This window comes from Meles meles, chromosome 8, assembly GCF_922984935.1.
Source record: "Meles meles chromosome 8, mMelMel3.1 paternal haplotype, whole genome shotgun sequence".
Lineage (NCBI taxonomy): Eukaryota > Metazoa > Chordata > Mammalia > Carnivora > Mustelidae > Meles > Meles meles.
Window position 1 is genome coordinate 73,850,570 of NC_060073.1, and position 17,909 is coordinate 73,868,478.

Here is a 17,909-nt window from a genome sequence, read left to right on the forward strand (position 1 = left end):
ATTTTATATATATGTGATGAAATATTATTGAGCCACAAAAAATGAAACTTGCCATTTGAAACCACATGGCATGGAGCTACCAAGTATAACGTTAAGCAAAATAAACCAACTAGAGAAAGACAGATAACATATTATTTTATATATATGTGGAATTTAGGAAATAAAACAAATGAACAAAGGAAAAAAATGAGAGAGACAAAAGAAGAAACAGACTCTTAACTATAGAGAACAGATTGATGATTACCAGAGGGTAGGTGGGTGAGGGGATGGGTGAAATAGGTGAAAGGGATTAATAGTACACTTACCTTGTTGAACACTGAGTAGTGTATGGAATTGTTGAAGCAGTGTATCGTGTACCTGAAACTAATATAACACTGTGTGTTAACTATGCGAAACTAAAATAGAAAACTTAATAGAAGAATTTGCATTATTAAAGAAATGGCTGTCAACATTTTCTAAGTATTCAATAGATTTTGAAAGCCTATATTTATAAAGGATAAGATTTTGTGCAAATTTTGAAAGATGTTATTTTAAATGATAAGGTACTCTCCAAAATGTATTTGTATACTAATAGAATCAGGGCGTTTTTTTTTAATTGTCTCTTTCCTTTTTTTTTTTAAAGGTAAAAATGCCTCACTCACATTGTGCTCTTTTCTTTAGGTTTATTGTAGGGAAGGAAGAAATTCCCACACATTCTTATTCACCAGAAGCAGCATATGCAAAAGTAGAACAAAAGATAGAGAAACATGAAGAAAAGCCAAGAAGAATGAATATAATTGCTCTAATCAGGAAACTTGTGGATTCAGTGTAAGTTTTTAAATCTTGATATTTAGCACACTTTACTGTTTTATATGATGTTTGTACTCTGCCAAGGTGTTTTTGTTTTCTTTTGAGTAATGATATATATATCGTTATATATACATATATATACACACATATTATTATATATACATATCTCTCATATATTTATTTTTTTTCTTTTTACGAGAAACAGTGCATAGAGTTTTATAAAAGGCACATAATGGCAAGTCAGTGTTACTTATTATTTTTGTCTGGCCTATAGAACATCATATGCCTTTGAATTAGATTTATATGAACTTGTAATAGTTTTCTATGTCAAACTGGACACAGTTGCAGGAGGCTAGAATGGGGAACTTTAGGAAACAGGTCAATGTGCTAATCAGATATGCCACATGTGGAAAAGAGAAAGAAAAGTTCTGGGACACATTCAAGAAGATACAGAATGGTAAGGAGCAAATCTTACATAAAGGTTTTTGTTAAGAGTAGAAATTTTCAGGGCTTGGGAAATTGAATAAAACATCTTTATTTGTGTATTATACAAAGAAGTCTGAGTTTCATACAAATTATATTTGTATTTCAAGTATAGGTATTTAAGAAAATTAATTTAGTGATTTAAAATTAGAACATCGGGGGCGCCTGGGTAGCTCAGTGGTTTAAGCCTCTGCCTTCGGCTCAGGTCATGATCCCAGGGTCCTGGAATCGAGTCCCGCATCGGGCTCTCTGCTTGGCGGGGAGCCTTCTTCCTCCTCTCTCTCTCTCTCTCTGCTTGCCTCTCTGCCTACTTGTGATCTCTCTCTGTCAAATAAATAAATAAAATCTTAAAAAAAAAAAAATTAGAACATCAGGGGCGCCTGGGTGGCTTAGTGGGTTAAAGCCTCTGCCTTCGGCTCAGGTCATGATCCCAGAGTCCTGGGATCGAGCCCCACATCAGGCTCTCTGCTCACTGGGGAGCCTGCTTCCTCCTCTTTCTCTGCTTGCCTCTACTTGTGATCTCTGTCTGTCAAATAAATAAAATCTTAAAAAAAAAATAAAATAAAATTAGAACACCAGTTAATAAAAATTATCTTGGTAGTGGTGTTTTAGAGAGTTTTGAATGAATAGCCAATGTAGAAAGTTAGGGATCAATTTTGGGAAGCTGAAGCTATAAATCAGACCTGTTGTAGACTCTCATTTCACGCCTGCTGGCTTTGTGACTTTGGGCAAGTGATTTAGCCCCTCTGGACCCTGAAGTCCTCATCTGTTAACTTGGGTTAATGATCTCTGTTAAGGAGTGTTTCATCCGTTAAATGAAATAACATATGAGTTGCCTCATGTATGTGAGCACAGAGTGGGTGCTCAAAATATTTACTGAATTTAAAGACTTTGTCTTCATTTTAGCATACATCACCTATAGAAGGTAAGAAGCAGGAAAGGAATAACAGATGGCAGAAATAACTGTGATAGTGAACTTTAAAAATATTTATGTATTTTTTGTTTGTTTTATTTTTTTATCATGATAAGTATACTTCTTAATCCCATCACCTGTTTCACCCATATCCCTACCTACCTGTCCTCTGATAATCAGCAGTTTGTTCTCTAGTTTAAAGTGTCTGTTTCTTGGTTAGTTTCTCTCTCTCCATTTTTTCCCCCTTTGCTCATTTGTTTCCTAAATGCCACATATGAGTAAATCATATGGTTCAATAATATTTCTCTGTGTGTGTGTGTGTGTGTGTGTGTGTGTGTGTGCGCGCGCGCGCGCGCGCCACCTCTTCTTTATCCTTGGATGCTTGGGCTGCCTCCATAATTTGGCTATTGCAAATAATGTTGCAGTAAATGTAGAGGTGCCTATATCCCTTTGAATTAGTGTTTTGTAATTTGAGGGTAAATACCCACTAGTGCAATTGGTAATGAACAAGTTCAAAATAGTTACGGATCACCTGAGTGGAGAAAAGTGACAGGGAATCCCTATTTGTGGAAATCATGTGACTGAGAATCAGAGGGGAATGCAGAGACGGGAATGCCGAGAATTTGTCATGTGGGTGAATGATGCGTTGGGTATCAGAACTAATCAGGTCATGGCTGAACTTGCCAGACTCACCTTAGTGTGTTCTCTGCTGTGGAAGGAGATGCAGGGTAATATATATAAGTAGAGGAGATAAGACAGGAGATGGCGAGTCCAGGTTTTGAGAAGTTTTAATAACAGACCGAGGGAAGATTAAATGACAGTTTAGCTGATAGCAGAATTGAATTTCTCTAGCAAAGAGAGTTTAATGATATCTGTGTAGTTCCAGTAGTGCTGGCTGAGGAATGTCTTTGAAGAGGACACTTAGAAGTATGAAGAGTGATGGCTTACATACGGCCCCCCTTCTCTGATTTACGTCGTTTAGGGCCCAGCTTTAATCCCTCAACTTCACATGGCCAGATACGTCCCATCATTCTGATGGCATAAGGGCTACGGGCAGCAGGAGCTCCTACTCTTCCCCCTTGTCTGTGAAAGGCTGCCTGTGTACCCCATCTGTGGTGCACAATTGGATTTCCGAAAGGGTTTTGCTAATCAGTTTGCAAATGGAATTAGAGAGATATGGAGCCAGAATATCACTCTACGCATTATTGTTATAAATGAGAAAGTTACTGTGTTCCAACCATGAAGATAATTAATAACCTGCAGTCTGCAAGAATTATGAAAACTGCTCATTTTGGAACGTGAACACTTCACAGAGAAAGGGGGAGAGCCAGAGCCACGTTAGATATTTTACTTATTTTTTTATGCCTCAAGTGGATATATAGTCCTAGAATCAACATACCAAATAATTAAAAATCCGTCTATCTTGAACAGTAGTCCCCCCAGCAGAAACATTTACTAAACACCAGAGGACCAAGTGGTTTGCATTTAAATCACAAATAACCCACTTTTTAATTCCCACATGATCTATTACTGTATTTATTTTAAAAACTGAATTTTGAGGTCTAATCCCGTATCATGTTTCCTTTCCAGATGTTTTCCCTCATATATAATTAAGTATAAAATCCTGTAACCTGAGCACTTTCTCATTGTGGTTGTTGCTCAAGTACTGACTTCATGGGTGACTTATGACCGCTACACTCTACAGTGAGCAATTTAAAGGTTCCAAAAGATTTGGCAGAGTATAGAGATAATATGTACATATTTCTCATATTTAGTCACACATATTTACCAATGTTTTTTCTGTTGTGTATTTAAGTGTTTTGACTGCAGTCACATATTCTATGCACTGCTTCAAATGGTGTACTGAAAAGAAAAAAAATCTGTTCTCTTTGCTTTTTTATGTCCTAATGTTTAATAAAAATTATCTTGGTAGTGGTGTTTTAGAGAGTGTTGAATGAATAGCCAATGTAGAAAGTTAGGGATCAGTTTTGGGAAGCTGAAGCTATAAATCAGACCTGTTGTAGACTCTCATTTCACGCCTGCTGGCTTTGTACCTAATTTGATTTAGTATACATCAAAAGATGCATGCATTTAGAAACAAGTGGGTAATGTTTTCTCCTTTTTTGGTTAGAGAGTTTTAAGCACATCTGCACATGTATGCATCATTTATTATTTTTGTTTTATTTCAGATGTAGGCATGGACCAAGGCATAGATGTTGCAAACACTATGAAGATAATTGCATCTCTTACTGCATTAAAGTAAGTATATAATGTTAGCTATATATATATTTATATAGTATATAAAGTTAGCTATGGGGAATGTGTGTAGAATAAGCTTTTTGAAGATTTTATTTATTTACTTGAGAGAGAGGGAAAAAAGCATGAGTGGGTGGAGGGGCCGAGGGAGAGGGGCAAGTAGACTCCCCACTGAGTGCAGAGCCAGATGTTGGGCTTGATCCCAGGACCCGAGATCATGACCTGAGCTGAAGTCAGATGCTCAACTGGCTGAGCTACCCAGGCGCGCCCCATATAGAAATAACTTTTGAATTAAAGCATGATTTCAAAGGAAATGGAAAAATAGACAGTAATTGCTATCATTTCTTGCATTTGACTTGAAGAATGAGATATTTGTGAAAATTAGATAACAGTTTAGCTTTTAGTATTCATTTACCAGATCCTTGGTTAATTAATTTCAAAATTTGCTTATTTAAAATTAATGAGTCACCTGGGTGACTCAGTTAAGAGTCTGCCTTCAGCTCAGGTCATGATCCTAGGGTTCTGGGATTGAGCCCTGTGTCAGGCTCCCTGCTCAGTGAGGAGTCTGCTTCTTGCCCTTCCTCTTCTTCTGCCCCCTCACCCTGCTCATGTTCTCTCTCTGTCAAATAAATAAAATGTTTTTAAAAAATTAGTGTAAAACTTTCAAAGTAGAAGAGAAGGTGATGCAACAACAGCAAAGAAGACAGAAAAATAAAGTTATTGGAATGTTTATGTTGTAATGTATTCTCACTAGAACATGTTCTAGAACAAGGTCCCTGGAGTGTGCTGTGCAGCAGTGGATCAGCAGTCACACACATGCACTGTGCACAGTCTGGTGCAATGGCATTTGGCGTTGGACTTGTAAAGATGTTAGTTTTAAGGTGTGGCACAGACTGGAGCACATCCACAGTTGCTCTACATGCCAGAAGTTAGCCGTGCCCACTGGCATAAATTCCTCCCTCACTGATACATTTGTGTCTGTGAGTGTCTCTACTTGCCCCTCCCCTGGTCTGTGCCTGCTGCCGTCTTCCCATCCTTCGGCACCACCACCTCTGGGGACGAAGTTATTTTCCTTGCAGTTAGTCTGGCACAGGTGGTACCACCTGCTAAAAGTACTTTAGTTTTGGGTGAGGCTCTCACAATCCTGAGGCTTTAAAAAGTTTATGTTCTTCCTTATTATATCTGGTCCCCACTCTGTTGATGATGGGAAGAGGTACAGCACCCCTAAAAAACAGCCCCCGGCAGTCACTGTGGGGGAGAGGGACTGTATCAAGTGCCTCTGAATGTGAATGCCTGTGGTTTGATATTGACGGTGACATGTACCCACCCAACACTTACCCTTACTGTCCCTGAAGGTCTGAGCAGAGGTTGGAGGAATAGAGTATTTTTTCACTTGTGTGATGGTTTCTGATACACTCCTTCCAGATGTGATTTCCTGCCCCACTCGTACAGTGGCGGGATGGGGGAGGGTAACAGTATTGCTGGCAGCCTCAGTGACTGCCAGCTCCCAGACAGGAGTTATACCTCCCAAATGGACATAATTCTGATTTAAGGGGAGACTTCAGGAGGAGAACTAAGAGAAATACTCTGATTAAATCAGAGTTATTTGAGAAAGTTTGGGAAGAGGGGAAGTGATAGTTAAAAACAATATATGAGAAAGTTAAGGAGAATTACTGAGGAAGCAGAACATCTAGTCATTGTTTCAAATGTGTACCAGTCCTATAAAGTTGGTATAAATTGCAATATTGTCCTTGAATGTAAAATTATTTGGAGACCTGTCGGTGAGGAATTTGCTCTACAAATATAGTAAAATATTTTGACAGTGCACCCCATTATTCCATCAGCTCAGTTAGACCACATGTTAAATCACATCCCTGAGCAAATATTCATATGAATTAGTCTTCTCTGCAACTCGCTATGCTCCATTCATGTTTTTTCTTATTTCCTCATAACTACCAATCTCTGTTTTGTCTTAGTGCTTTCTGTCCAAGCTCTCTCAAATGTTTTTCACATGCTAACTCCTGCTTTTCTCTGTGTTTAAATATCACATCCTCTGTCACCTTCCCTTACCACCCAATTTAATATAGGCTTCCTGTTATTTCCCTACTAGACTCTTGATTATTTCCTGCACAGCACGTATTGTAATTTGTAATTATTTAATTTATTTGCTTATTTACTCTTTCTCTAATTGAAGCTCCATGAAGGCAGGAACTTTGTGTCCTCCTCACCACTCTGTCCCCAGCTTCTATGTAGTGGTTGGCACATAAGAGGACTTCAGTGACTATTTCCTGAATATATGGAAGAGTGAATGGATGGATGGATGAGTGGATCTCTTGAAAATAACATGGAAAGATTGAACATGAGTGTGACCCTTGAATCCTTAGATTAATATTGTTAAGATTATTAATGGCAGGATAAAATGTGAACCCTTCATGCATTAAACATATACGGGGCACTTTCAGTTAAGCAAATGCATGGTTATTTATGCTAATTGGTCAGACAGTATAATTTTCATGTTTTAACCAGGTGTTAGATAGTTTCAGGTAAATTAATGAATGTTTCTTAATAGTAATTCAGTTTTCTTCTAAAAATAAGGCTGTTCTCTGGAAGATACAAACCCAACCTTTAGGACTTAGCAGGAATGTAGACATTTTTCCATCCCACTGGTGGTGAGAGGGGAGGAGGATGGGAGACCAGTATTACAGTGTATTGGTTGAATCATGTAAATTACTGTTCTTTTATGTAACATTTGCTTTTGTGCTAATGGTAATTTTTCAGTCTTGGTATGAAGTAACATTTAAACTTTATTACCCTAAGTACTGAAATGAAATTGACCAAGAGTAGTTATCCTCTCTGTTCCCTTTTGCACTATGGATAGTTGTAGATAATGTGGAAAAATGTTGGCAGCTAGTATGCCTTTGTAGTAGATTTGCTTTTTCAAGTTTTGTTGAGTATACTTTAAAGCTACCATTTCTTAGAGACATTTTCTTCTGATACTGTTAAACATAGAAATAAAAACCTAGATTTTTTTCTTTTCCTGGAGAATTCTTTTTTTTTTTTTTAAAGATTTTATTTATTTATTTGACAGACAGAAATCCCAAGTAGGCAGAGAGGGAGGCAGAGAGAGAGGGGGAGGCAGGCTCCCCACTGAGCAGAGAGCCCGATGCCTATGCTGATGCCTATGCTGATGCCGGGGCTCGATCACAGGACCCTGAGGTCATGCCCTGAGCTGAAGGCAGAGGCTTAACCCACCAAGCCTCCAGGGGCCCCTGGAGAATTCTTGTAACCTGATCATTTAAAAAGTTGATACCAAAGGTCTAAAAATAAAATTACTTTTTCTGTCAAAAGAATTCCTACTTGTAGTAATGATTAAGAAGAATTCTCTTAAAATTTCCAAAAAGCGTTTAGTTTTGTTAACTGGTTTTTTTTTGTTTTTGTTTTTTTTATTTTGTTTTTGTTCTTTGTTTTTTTGTTTTTTTTTTGGAATAGTGCTTTTTCCCTAAAATTCACTTGTGGTTTAGGAATTACAACTCTATTAACAATGTTAACAAAATGTCAAGAAATGGAAGTTTGGTGCATAGACAAGCTCGGCTAGTGCTTGTGAGACTTTCAAGTTTTTGAAAATCAAAGAAAGTATAGTCCCTGAAAAATTTTACTCTTATTTTAAGGTAATTGTTTTAAAGTTGTTTGAGGTCTTTAATGCTTAATTTTGAAAATACTTTGATATAAATTTGTTTTATTTGTTTATTTAGAGTTCTGTTTTGATTCTGTGACAGTAAAATATCTGTCTATCAGACTTGGAAATTTGGATGTAAATCAGAATTTATCCCAATTTTCTCTAGGGTTTCATCAGAATGTTTAGTGTGGGCTACCTGATCCAGTGCTGCCTCCGAATTCCCTCTGCGTTCAGACATCTTTTTACACAGCCATCCCGGCTATTTTCTCTCTTCTACAATAAAGAAAACTTCCAGCTCGGGGCTTTTCTGGGCTCTTTTGTTAGTATATACAAGGTAAGGCTTTCAGAAGAGGGAAGAAAAATGGGAAATAAATAACATGTCTATTACTAGAATGAGATACAGCCTTCACCCATCCATCATTTTTTAAATACTTATTTCTGTTGTATTCATAAATATCTTAACATCTCCAAATATACACAGTATATTGGGAATTGAGGTTGGAGAAATTTCTTCTTTTAAAATGTTACTTAATGTGTTGGAAAGTATAGACCTATTTGCATTTATACATAATTTTCAAGATTCTCAAAGACTTATTTTTTTTTCAATAACATAGATAATGAAAGAATATGAACTTCTTGATATTTCTTACATCAAAAGTGGATTAATAGATCTGATCTATTTGTATTTCTTAATTCTACTTCCTGCCTGGTTATTAATTTAAACATATTTCAGACTGTTCTGGTGGTTATCAGCACTTGAGCCAGTAAAGATTTTCTTTTGTAACTTATATAAGCAATGACTAATGATCCCTTTTTGACCTACTGTCTCTCAGATAACCATAGTGAACATCCTTCCACCCCTTTCTCCATGTCCCTATAAGCATACCCACACATTTATAAGTGCACACCTAAACACTTACATAGGAGTCATCCATGACATAGTGCTCTGAAATTTTAAGTAATGGTGTTTTGTTTAATGGGAATCACTCATATAAAAATCATTTACTGACATTTTATTAACCACCAAAAATTTAGATTCTAAATCTAAATGTAGATTCCAAATGGTAAAATGTATTGACTAAGGGTAATTGTATGCATATACACACACTTTGTTCTTAAACTAAAAAAAAATTAATGCTGGGAAACCTGAATTTTGGAGTCATTTTGGGTAAGATGGTTATGTGCCATTTTATATAAGTATTTATTATAAAAAGTAGGTATGGGGGAATGGACATGAGAACAGGATGAACTATACTCATATTGAAAATATTTTCAATATGTTTGGACTAGGAAACATTACTAATGTCTTTGAATACACAAGTTAATAGGACACAGTATTGGAAATTATATGTTTATATTCATATTCTTTTTCATTTCTCATGTCATAGAGTTTGTATTTATTCGTAATGTAAACTCTTAAGTGTTACATGTGGATTGTCCACAATATCTTTGTCCCAGGTTGGTTATTCTTCACCATCCAGCATATCTCAGAACATGTTTTTGTTTGTTTGCTTTAATTTCTGTTACTGTTTTTGTGTTCAGGTAATACAAAGTGTAGTGGTATTAAACTACAGAAAAATACAACTAGGTCAGAAAATATCTTGCAAAAAATAATGGTACAGTGTGTTCCAAAGCCACGTGCAATTGAAAATAAAATTGTCAGTGCCGTTAACATATTTATAAGAATGTAATTGAGAGGAGGACAGGAAAACAATCCATATTTCTTCTGTGTCTTCTCAGTGAACTGACTCTTTTTTCATTTTGTAATGTTCCTCTTTATTTCAGGTAATATTCTTGCTCTGAATGTCTGATATTAATATAACTACTTCAATGTTCTTTCGATTATACTTGATATATAGTCTTATTATTCTTTTATTTTAATCTTTCCGTGTCTTCAGTTTAAAGGTTGATTTCTTTTAGATGACATATAGTTCTTTTTTATACAGTTTGATAATCTACTAATTGATATATTTAGACTATTTACATTTAATATACTTTTTTTTTTTATATGGTTTAGCTTAAAGCTGTCTTCTTTGCTAGTTGTTTTGTATGTGCTTCCCCCCTACCCCCCAAGTGTTTTTTTTCTTTCTCTACCTCCTGGATTTTAAAAAAAAATTTATATTTTGTTTTTAATTTTTATTAATTTTTAATATTTTTTGTATTCTTCACTGTTGGTTTACTATTTATACCTCTTTTTATTTTTTTTAAGAATTTTATTTATTTTTTTGACAGAGAGATCACAAGAAGGCTGAGAGGTAGGCAGAGAAAGAGGGGGAAGCAGGCTCCCTGCTGAGCAGAGAGCCTGATGCAGGGCTTGAACCTAGGACCCTGAGACCATGACCTGAGCTGAAGGCAGAGGCTTAACCCACTGAACCACCCAGGCGCTTCTCGATGATAACTGTTTTAAGCTTTGGGGACAGCATGATTGGTCTCTCTCCTGGCTACTCAGCTCTGCTATAGTGTGAAAGCAGCCATAGACAATATATAAATCAAGGAGCATATTTACATTCTTATAAAACTTCATGGCACTTCAATTAGAACTTCATAAGATTTTGACACATCACAGCATGTTATTTTTTTATTTATTTCATCCATCGAGAAGAATAAAAGCATTCCTAGCTCATGAACCATACAAAACAGGTGACACAGCAGATTTGGCTAGTGGGCTGTAGTTTTGACCACTGCTTTAGAGAGTTAATTAATTTTTATAGAAATAAACAATATTAAAAAATGTCTTCTAAATGTATCCTCATTTTGCCATCTTCAGAGCTCCTCATTTCTTTTTACAGATCTAAGCTGGTATTATATTCCTTTTGCCTGCGAAACTACCGTAACATTTCTGGTAATGTAGGTCTGTAGGTGATGAATTTTCTCAGTGTTTATCTACCCGAGAAAGTCTTTATTTCATCTTCATATTGAAAAGTATTTTCTCTCAGTGTAGAATTCTGGCTTCTAGCTTTTCTCTTTGTTAGAGTGGAAGTGATTCCATATCCAGGCAAATTAGAGTTTATGCTTCCATTTTGAAAAACCATGACAAGAAAAATATTATGTGTGATTTCTTAATATGAGTCTATGCAGAACAATACCTTTATAGCAGGTTATTATTGATAATTTTCCCAATCATGTATTTAGTTTGATTCAAATAGGATCACCAGTTTGCCTCTACATTCTATTAATGACCCACTCATTATAGATGTTATATGCATCTTTTCTAGAAATGAAACAACTGAAGTCATTGCATTTTCTTCTTGATACAGGGTACTAGTTGCTTCCTGCGCTGGGTCAGAAACCTGGATGATGAACTGCATGCTATTATAGCTGGTAAAGCAATGATAAAAAGGAGTTATTATTATTGTATCAATCAGTGGTAGGAATGACGCAGAAGTAGTTTCCAAATTCATCTGATTTCTAGGGATCTCTCTTTCTCTATAATAGAATCCCTACTGAGGCAGTAGTCCAAACATTTTATATTTGCGAAATTTAACCTGTCAAGGCATTCTTGCCATCAGGTGTTTTGAATTGCCAGTGTAATGACTTGGGTATCTGCCGTGTTACAGGCCAGAAATCCTAGGGACTGTGTCATAGAAGAATACAAAACTTAAACAAATTTTGTGACTAATGGAAAGGCAGTTCTGTTTCTTAAAGTATTCTGTTTTTTGCCATGAGCACGTTACATGTAGTTCAATAAAATAAATTTTTTATTTTTTAGAAATGTAAATAATTTCATAAAAATTAAAACACGAGATTAACATTTTCTGCAAGTTGTAACATACATGCTACTTAAGTTAAATTAATAACTTTCAAGTATTTAGTAGTAATATACCTGCTAGCAGTATTCCAGGCCTCTTCCTGCCTTGGGCTTCTGTTTATGGAATGAAGGCACTGCTATGGAGGGAGGTGTGATGATAGCACTAAGAGTAATTTTGAGCTGTTAGAAGAATAGATTAGTAAATATTTCCACTTAGAAATGATTTTGAAAATCATTATATTTGTCAGACCACTTTTGTCTTTAAAGTTAAATTTAGAATGTAAAGTTTCTTGTAATACGTGTATCAGAACTTTGTGTTCCTAACTCTACAGGTCAGTTTCTCAGTTTAAAATATATGATACTCACTCCATTTTAATGTCTGAAGTCTATTCCCGTTGTTGATTTTGTATAACAAAAGGCAGTGCTACAGATCAGTTCTGTCTTACTTAAGTGAAATGTCGTTTCTGAGTGACTTACCCACAAATACTTCCGGATTTGATCAGTTTTGCTTTATTTGTTGTTTCAGGATTTTTGGCAGGAGTATCAATGATGTTTTATAAAAGTACGACAATTTCCATGTATTTAGCTTCCAAATTGGTGGAGGTAAGCAAACATTTTTATGCATGTGTATTTCCGAAGAATATAAAGATTTTCGCAAATATCTATTCCAGTTTACAAGAGCAAGTCTGTCTATGAAAGTATTTATTTGGTCGGTTCTCCCGTTTCTTTCTCTTTCTTTATGTGTGTTATTTTCAAATATATACAAGTGTAGAAAGAATAAAGTAACCAGTCCTCATGTACCCATCATACGGCTTCGACAGTTAACAGCATTTGACCAATCTCATGCCATCTCTACTGCCCCAACCCCACAAGTACTGAATTATTTTGAAGCAAATCCCAGACATCATATCACTTCTTCCAACTCAAGATAAAGATGCCTTAAAAATAAACCGATCAATAGTACTACCAAAATGTAATCAAAATACCGTTTTCCTACATTTAAAAAACCTTGTCATTCTTTTTTACTATCAATATATACCCAGTTAGAGCTTATATTCTCACTGATAATCTCGCAGATGTCTTTTTGCAGTCTCTTTGTTTTGAGATCCAAAGTCTCTTTTAGTTTTTAATAGCAACTCTCCTTCCCCACCTCTTTCTTTTTTTCCTTGCCATTTATTTGTTAAAGATCTAGGTTATTAGGTCTGTGAAATTCCCACATTCTGGATTTTGCTGATCATTTCCTCACTGGTGGTGTTAACACGTTTCCTTAACCCACAAATTTCCTGTAAACTGTTAATTAGATCTAGAGGCTTAAGCAATTCAGGTTCAGTTTTTAGGAGGTGGAGGGGGACAGAAATAGCTCACATTTACTGTGTGTTTGAATTCCCATTACGTCATATTAGGAAGCACAGAAATGTCTAGTTGTCTCCCTTTTTGTGATGCTAAGATTGATCAGTGGGCTCAGTATTAATAAAGCTAACATAAATAAATGTAAAAAAATAGAGCCAACGTAATACTCCCTATTAGGCTTTCACTTAATTGTTTTAGCAGCCATTAATACTCATTGCCAGGGTCTTTTTATTTCATTGAGAGTTACAAAATGGTCATAATCCATAATTGTTTCTTCTTCGTAGCTATTAGTGGGAATTCTTTTAAAAAGAGCTTTCCCTTTTCAGCTGTTTCAGCTTTGAAACAGTTTGCTCACAAAGTGGTAATAAAATGCTTGATTACTTCCTTTTCTTTACTGGTGTTCAGAATGAATTAGTTTCTGATATTTTGCAAAATTGACCCCCGTGAGTCTTTATTTTCAAGTGTCATCCTAAAGACATGAATTTTAACATACTTGATTTGTTTCGACCCAGGCATTGCACTCATTGCTCTGTCTTTGACCATGAGAGCATCTACAGGTTGATTCCTATTTCTTTTTTATATAATGCCTAGATCTCTGGTAGCTTTCGTACTTTGTGATAAAACAAGATGTTCCAGGCTTGTCTTGGCCGTTTCCTGCCCCAGGCACAGAATCAGCCTTTTCTGAAGTGACTGCTAGTTTCTTTTCATGGGAAATGGTATTTAGAGACTTTTGTGTACCAGAAGTTTCTTGTTCATTGGCTAGGTAAGCTTTCTTAGCCATTCTAGTGAACAGAGCTGGAGAATCTTTCTCCCCTTCACCCCTTTTTAGAGAAAGAGAAAATACGGAGCATATTGATATTTCCAATTCAAAGTTAAGATTACAGATTTTATTTAACTTGTTTGATTTTCTTAAAAATTTTACCTCACTGAAAGTCTATATCCCTAATAACATAAAGAGAATTACATGCTTGCTTTATTTTCAAGTGTGTGTGTGAGAGAGAGAGAGAGGAAGGGAGAGAAAGAGAGTTTGATATTTTTCTCAGTGCAATTAGAAGTCATTGGAGAGTTTTAAGCATGGGTTTTAAGCATGGAAATGACATGATTTAATTCATGTTTTAAGAAGAAAAAAATATTCTAGCCATTTTGTAAAAAATAGACTAGAGGCAAGACTGGAAGCTGGGAGGACTGTTAGTCTCGGGCAGGAGATGGTAGCTTGTGCTGGGACAGAAGCAGTAAGGATGAGGAGAAATACACAAATTTGGTGTGTGTTTAGGAGACAGAGTTGACAAGGCTTGCTAATGGAGAGGACAAGGAGAGTACGAGAAAGAACGTATACCCTAGCTAGCGAAGATATATTCTGTGACACTGGGGAAATACAGTATTGAGATCTAGTTTGTAAAAGGTGTGTTTTGTAGCTGCTTCCCTAAATTCCTAGAGTTTTTTAAGCCAAACAATGGAGTAGCTGTTTTCTTAAATCAGTAGGCCATATTGGGTCTTGCAAAAGAAACTGGATATAAAGTGTGCTGGTGAGAAAAAAATTTTTTTTAATTCAGAAAGTTACAGATTTAAACTTAGTGTGTCCTTTGTGGAATTAATGGCTATGGCATAATAGGCAGTCATTTTCCTGTGATTGAAGTTATTTTGTATTAAAATGCTGCATTACTCTTAATAATGAATATTAAATAAAAGTTAGCTGACTAGAAACCTTTTTTCTTGGAAAAAATTATTTCCAAGATGTATTTATTTAATATTTATTATGTTCCCATTACTGTACTAGGTGCTAGTAAGCATACAGAAATATAGGATATGGTTTCCCCCTTCATTAACTTAGAATCAGGCTCCACAGATAAGTTTTATTATAAGAAATTAGGAAAACAGTTATTCCATGTATCAAGAGATTCCTGTTTCACATGTTTCTATGATGCTCTTCTCCCACATTGGACTTTGATTTTTGTCAGCAAGAACACACTACAATATACCTGTTCCTTGTAATATACTGTATAGTATTTTCAAAATACCAGCCCATGTATATGTTCCTTCCTAAGTAGATTATAACTCTTTGTACATTATCTTACAGATTGAAATTATTTTTTTATTAAAATGCTGCATTTTTATGTAATGAATATTAAATAAAACCTAGCTGTATAGACAACTTTTAGGGGAAAGTTTTTTTTTCATGTTCTTTATTTAGTTCATGGACCACCTCTGTCTTCTTGAACCTTCCTCCCCACATTGTTTTCTCCTGGTTCTTGTTTTTCACTTTTCGTTCTAGTCATACTTTAGCTTTCCCATGTTTCAAAGAAACCTTTGCCATGAATTACGCCACGTTCTAACCATATAAATGGACTGGTCCTTCCCATATGTATCGTGTACTTTCACCCAGCTTGTTGCCCCTGCTTTTTCTGTCTTGTGCCTCTTAGGGCGCAGTACTATTAGGAGCGTGGTCAGCAGGCTAGTGCTAGCCCAGAAACTGTTTGCTATCGGTTGAGGATGAGATAAGTATAGAAGTTGAGAGCAAGCATTTGGAAACTTCTGTAGCAACTTGGCAGAGTAATTTGTCTTTTGCATATAAGAGTGAAAATTTGGTTCAGTTTTGTGTTTTTAAATTTTATTTTTCTAGTAATTTATTTTTATTGCATTATGAAAGCATCAAGCCATGACAACTAGATTTTAAAAAATTTTTTTTTCCTCCCTGCAGGTGGTTTGAGAAGCACTACTCAAATGTAGTCATTTCTGAGATTCCCTTCGGTCCTTTGTCCTAGACAAAGTAGTTTGCTTCCCCCTAAGTGGGGGGGCCACAAAAAAAAATTACACACACACAATAAATATATATACATAGTTATACATCTAAGTGCATACGTTATTTCTCTTATGCACCAACTTAGATGTTCTTGTATTCATTTTTAAATTCCAGGCTCCTGCGTCGTGCCCAGCATGTCACTAATTAACACCATTAAATGTTGCGTGAAGGAGTGAGTGAGTGAATAGTGTTAGCAGAGAAGAGAGGACCTGAGCATTGGACCAAAAGTATTGAAGGATAAATGATATAAAAGAAGTAGCAATAAAAAGTTACTGAATTTCACAGAAAAGTATTATTACTGGTGTCTCAGGTTTCGGGTGAGGGAACGCGGGAAGGAAAGGGCTGACACTTAACTCTGTCATGGAAGATGGGACCTGTAATTTGAGCTCCGAAAGGATAATGAGTATTTGGAAGGTAGAAAAAGTAGTTGTAGACAGGGAGTGAATATATTGCTCCACCGTATTGTTCATGCTATTTAAAGTTGTGTGTGTTTGGGTTTTTTTTTTTTTTTTAATAAATCTTGGATTATGTTTGTTTTTCATTCCAGACAATGTATTTCAAAGGCATTGAAGCAGGAAAGGTTCCCTATTTTCCCCATGCAGATACTATCATTTATTCCATCTCTACAGCAATATGCTTCCAGGCAGTAAGTATAACTTTTTGAAATGAAAAATAGAATTATTTCTATTTCTGTACATTAAACCAGTGGGGGAAAATAACAGCCTAGAAACATTTCTATTGGTTATAGTTTACTTTTTATTTTTTTTTAAATTTTATTTATTTTTTTTAAAGATTTTATTTATTTATTTGACAGAGAGAGATCACAAGAAGATAGAGAGGCAGGCAGAGAGAGAGAGAGGGAAGCAGGCTCCCTGCTGAGCAGAGAGCCCGATGCGGGACTCGATCCCAGGACCCCGAGATCATGACCTGAGCCGAAGGCAGCAGCTTAACCCACTGAGCCACCCAGGCACCCCAGTTTACTTTTTATTTTAATTTAATTTAATTTTTTTTTAACCAAGATAGCTTGTAAGTTTCAAATCATTGACATGTTACCTTAATGGCCCAAGTCATGTTTCCTGAACACAATAATTTTTAGGTTTAAACAGAGTGCAATTTATAGGTGAATTGTTGCTCTAGTACTTTGGTTGTAATGCCCAGTTTATTCTATTTTATTTATTTATTTTTTAAGATTTCATTTGTTTATTTGACAGAGAGAGACACAGCGAGAGAGGAAACACAAGCAGGGACAATGGGGGAGGAAGACACAGTCTTCCCACTGAGCAGGGATCTCCATGCAGGGCTTGATCCTAGGACCCTGGGAACATGACCTGAGCTGAAGGCAGATACTTGATGACTGAGCCATTCTGGTGCCCCCTAGAATGCCCAGTTTAATTAAACTTCTAGAGGAAGGAAGATACCATGAGCATAAATAAGAAAAATTGTGTTTCCCCAGTGTTATTCAGGTAGCAAAGATAGGGGTAGAATCTAGATTATTAGAAGCATTGTTCAACTTCTTTAAATTCTGTAATTGTCATTATTGATATTCATGGTTTTAGGGCTATTGCAAAATTTGGGGGACCACTTTTATTTGCACTTTCTCAGAGTAATGCCACCAGGTTGATAAACTCATTATAATTAGTGAAGTGATAGCTCCCTAATGAGTATTCAGTTAATGCTTTCCTAATAATGGTGACTTAACTCAATTATTATTTCATAAGCAGTAGTCTTATTTGAGGCCCTATTTACAAAGATTCTTAATAATTATTCAACTTAAACCTAGGTACATATTTTTGTATCTTCATCACTGTTGCTTTTAAAATACATGAGCAATAGAAATAGGACATAAAAATGCATTTTTGGCTAATACAACTAATCCTCTTTCCTATTGACTTAA

The 17,909-nt window shown here is 35.7% G+C and overlaps 1 protein-coding gene across 1 annotated transcript in view; it reads left to right on the top strand.

Moving 5' to 3' along the window:
• Positions 1 to 17,909, top strand: part of TMEM135 (transmembrane protein 135) — a 242,098-nt gene that overhangs the window by 219,875 nt on the left and 4,314 nt on the right. Inside the window, exons 8-13 of the mRNA XM_046016049.1 lie at positions 661 to 807; positions 4,375 to 4,444; positions 8,284 to 8,451; positions 11,375 to 11,438; positions 12,392 to 12,468; positions 16,563 to 16,661. Coding sequence (XP_045872005.1) covers positions 661 to 807; positions 4,375 to 4,444; positions 8,284 to 8,451; positions 11,375 to 11,438; positions 12,392 to 12,468; positions 16,563 to 16,661 — 625 coding nt within the window. The remainder of the gene's footprint in view (positions 1 to 660; positions 808 to 4,374; positions 4,445 to 8,283; positions 8,452 to 11,374; positions 11,439 to 12,391; positions 12,469 to 16,562; positions 16,662 to 17,909) is intronic.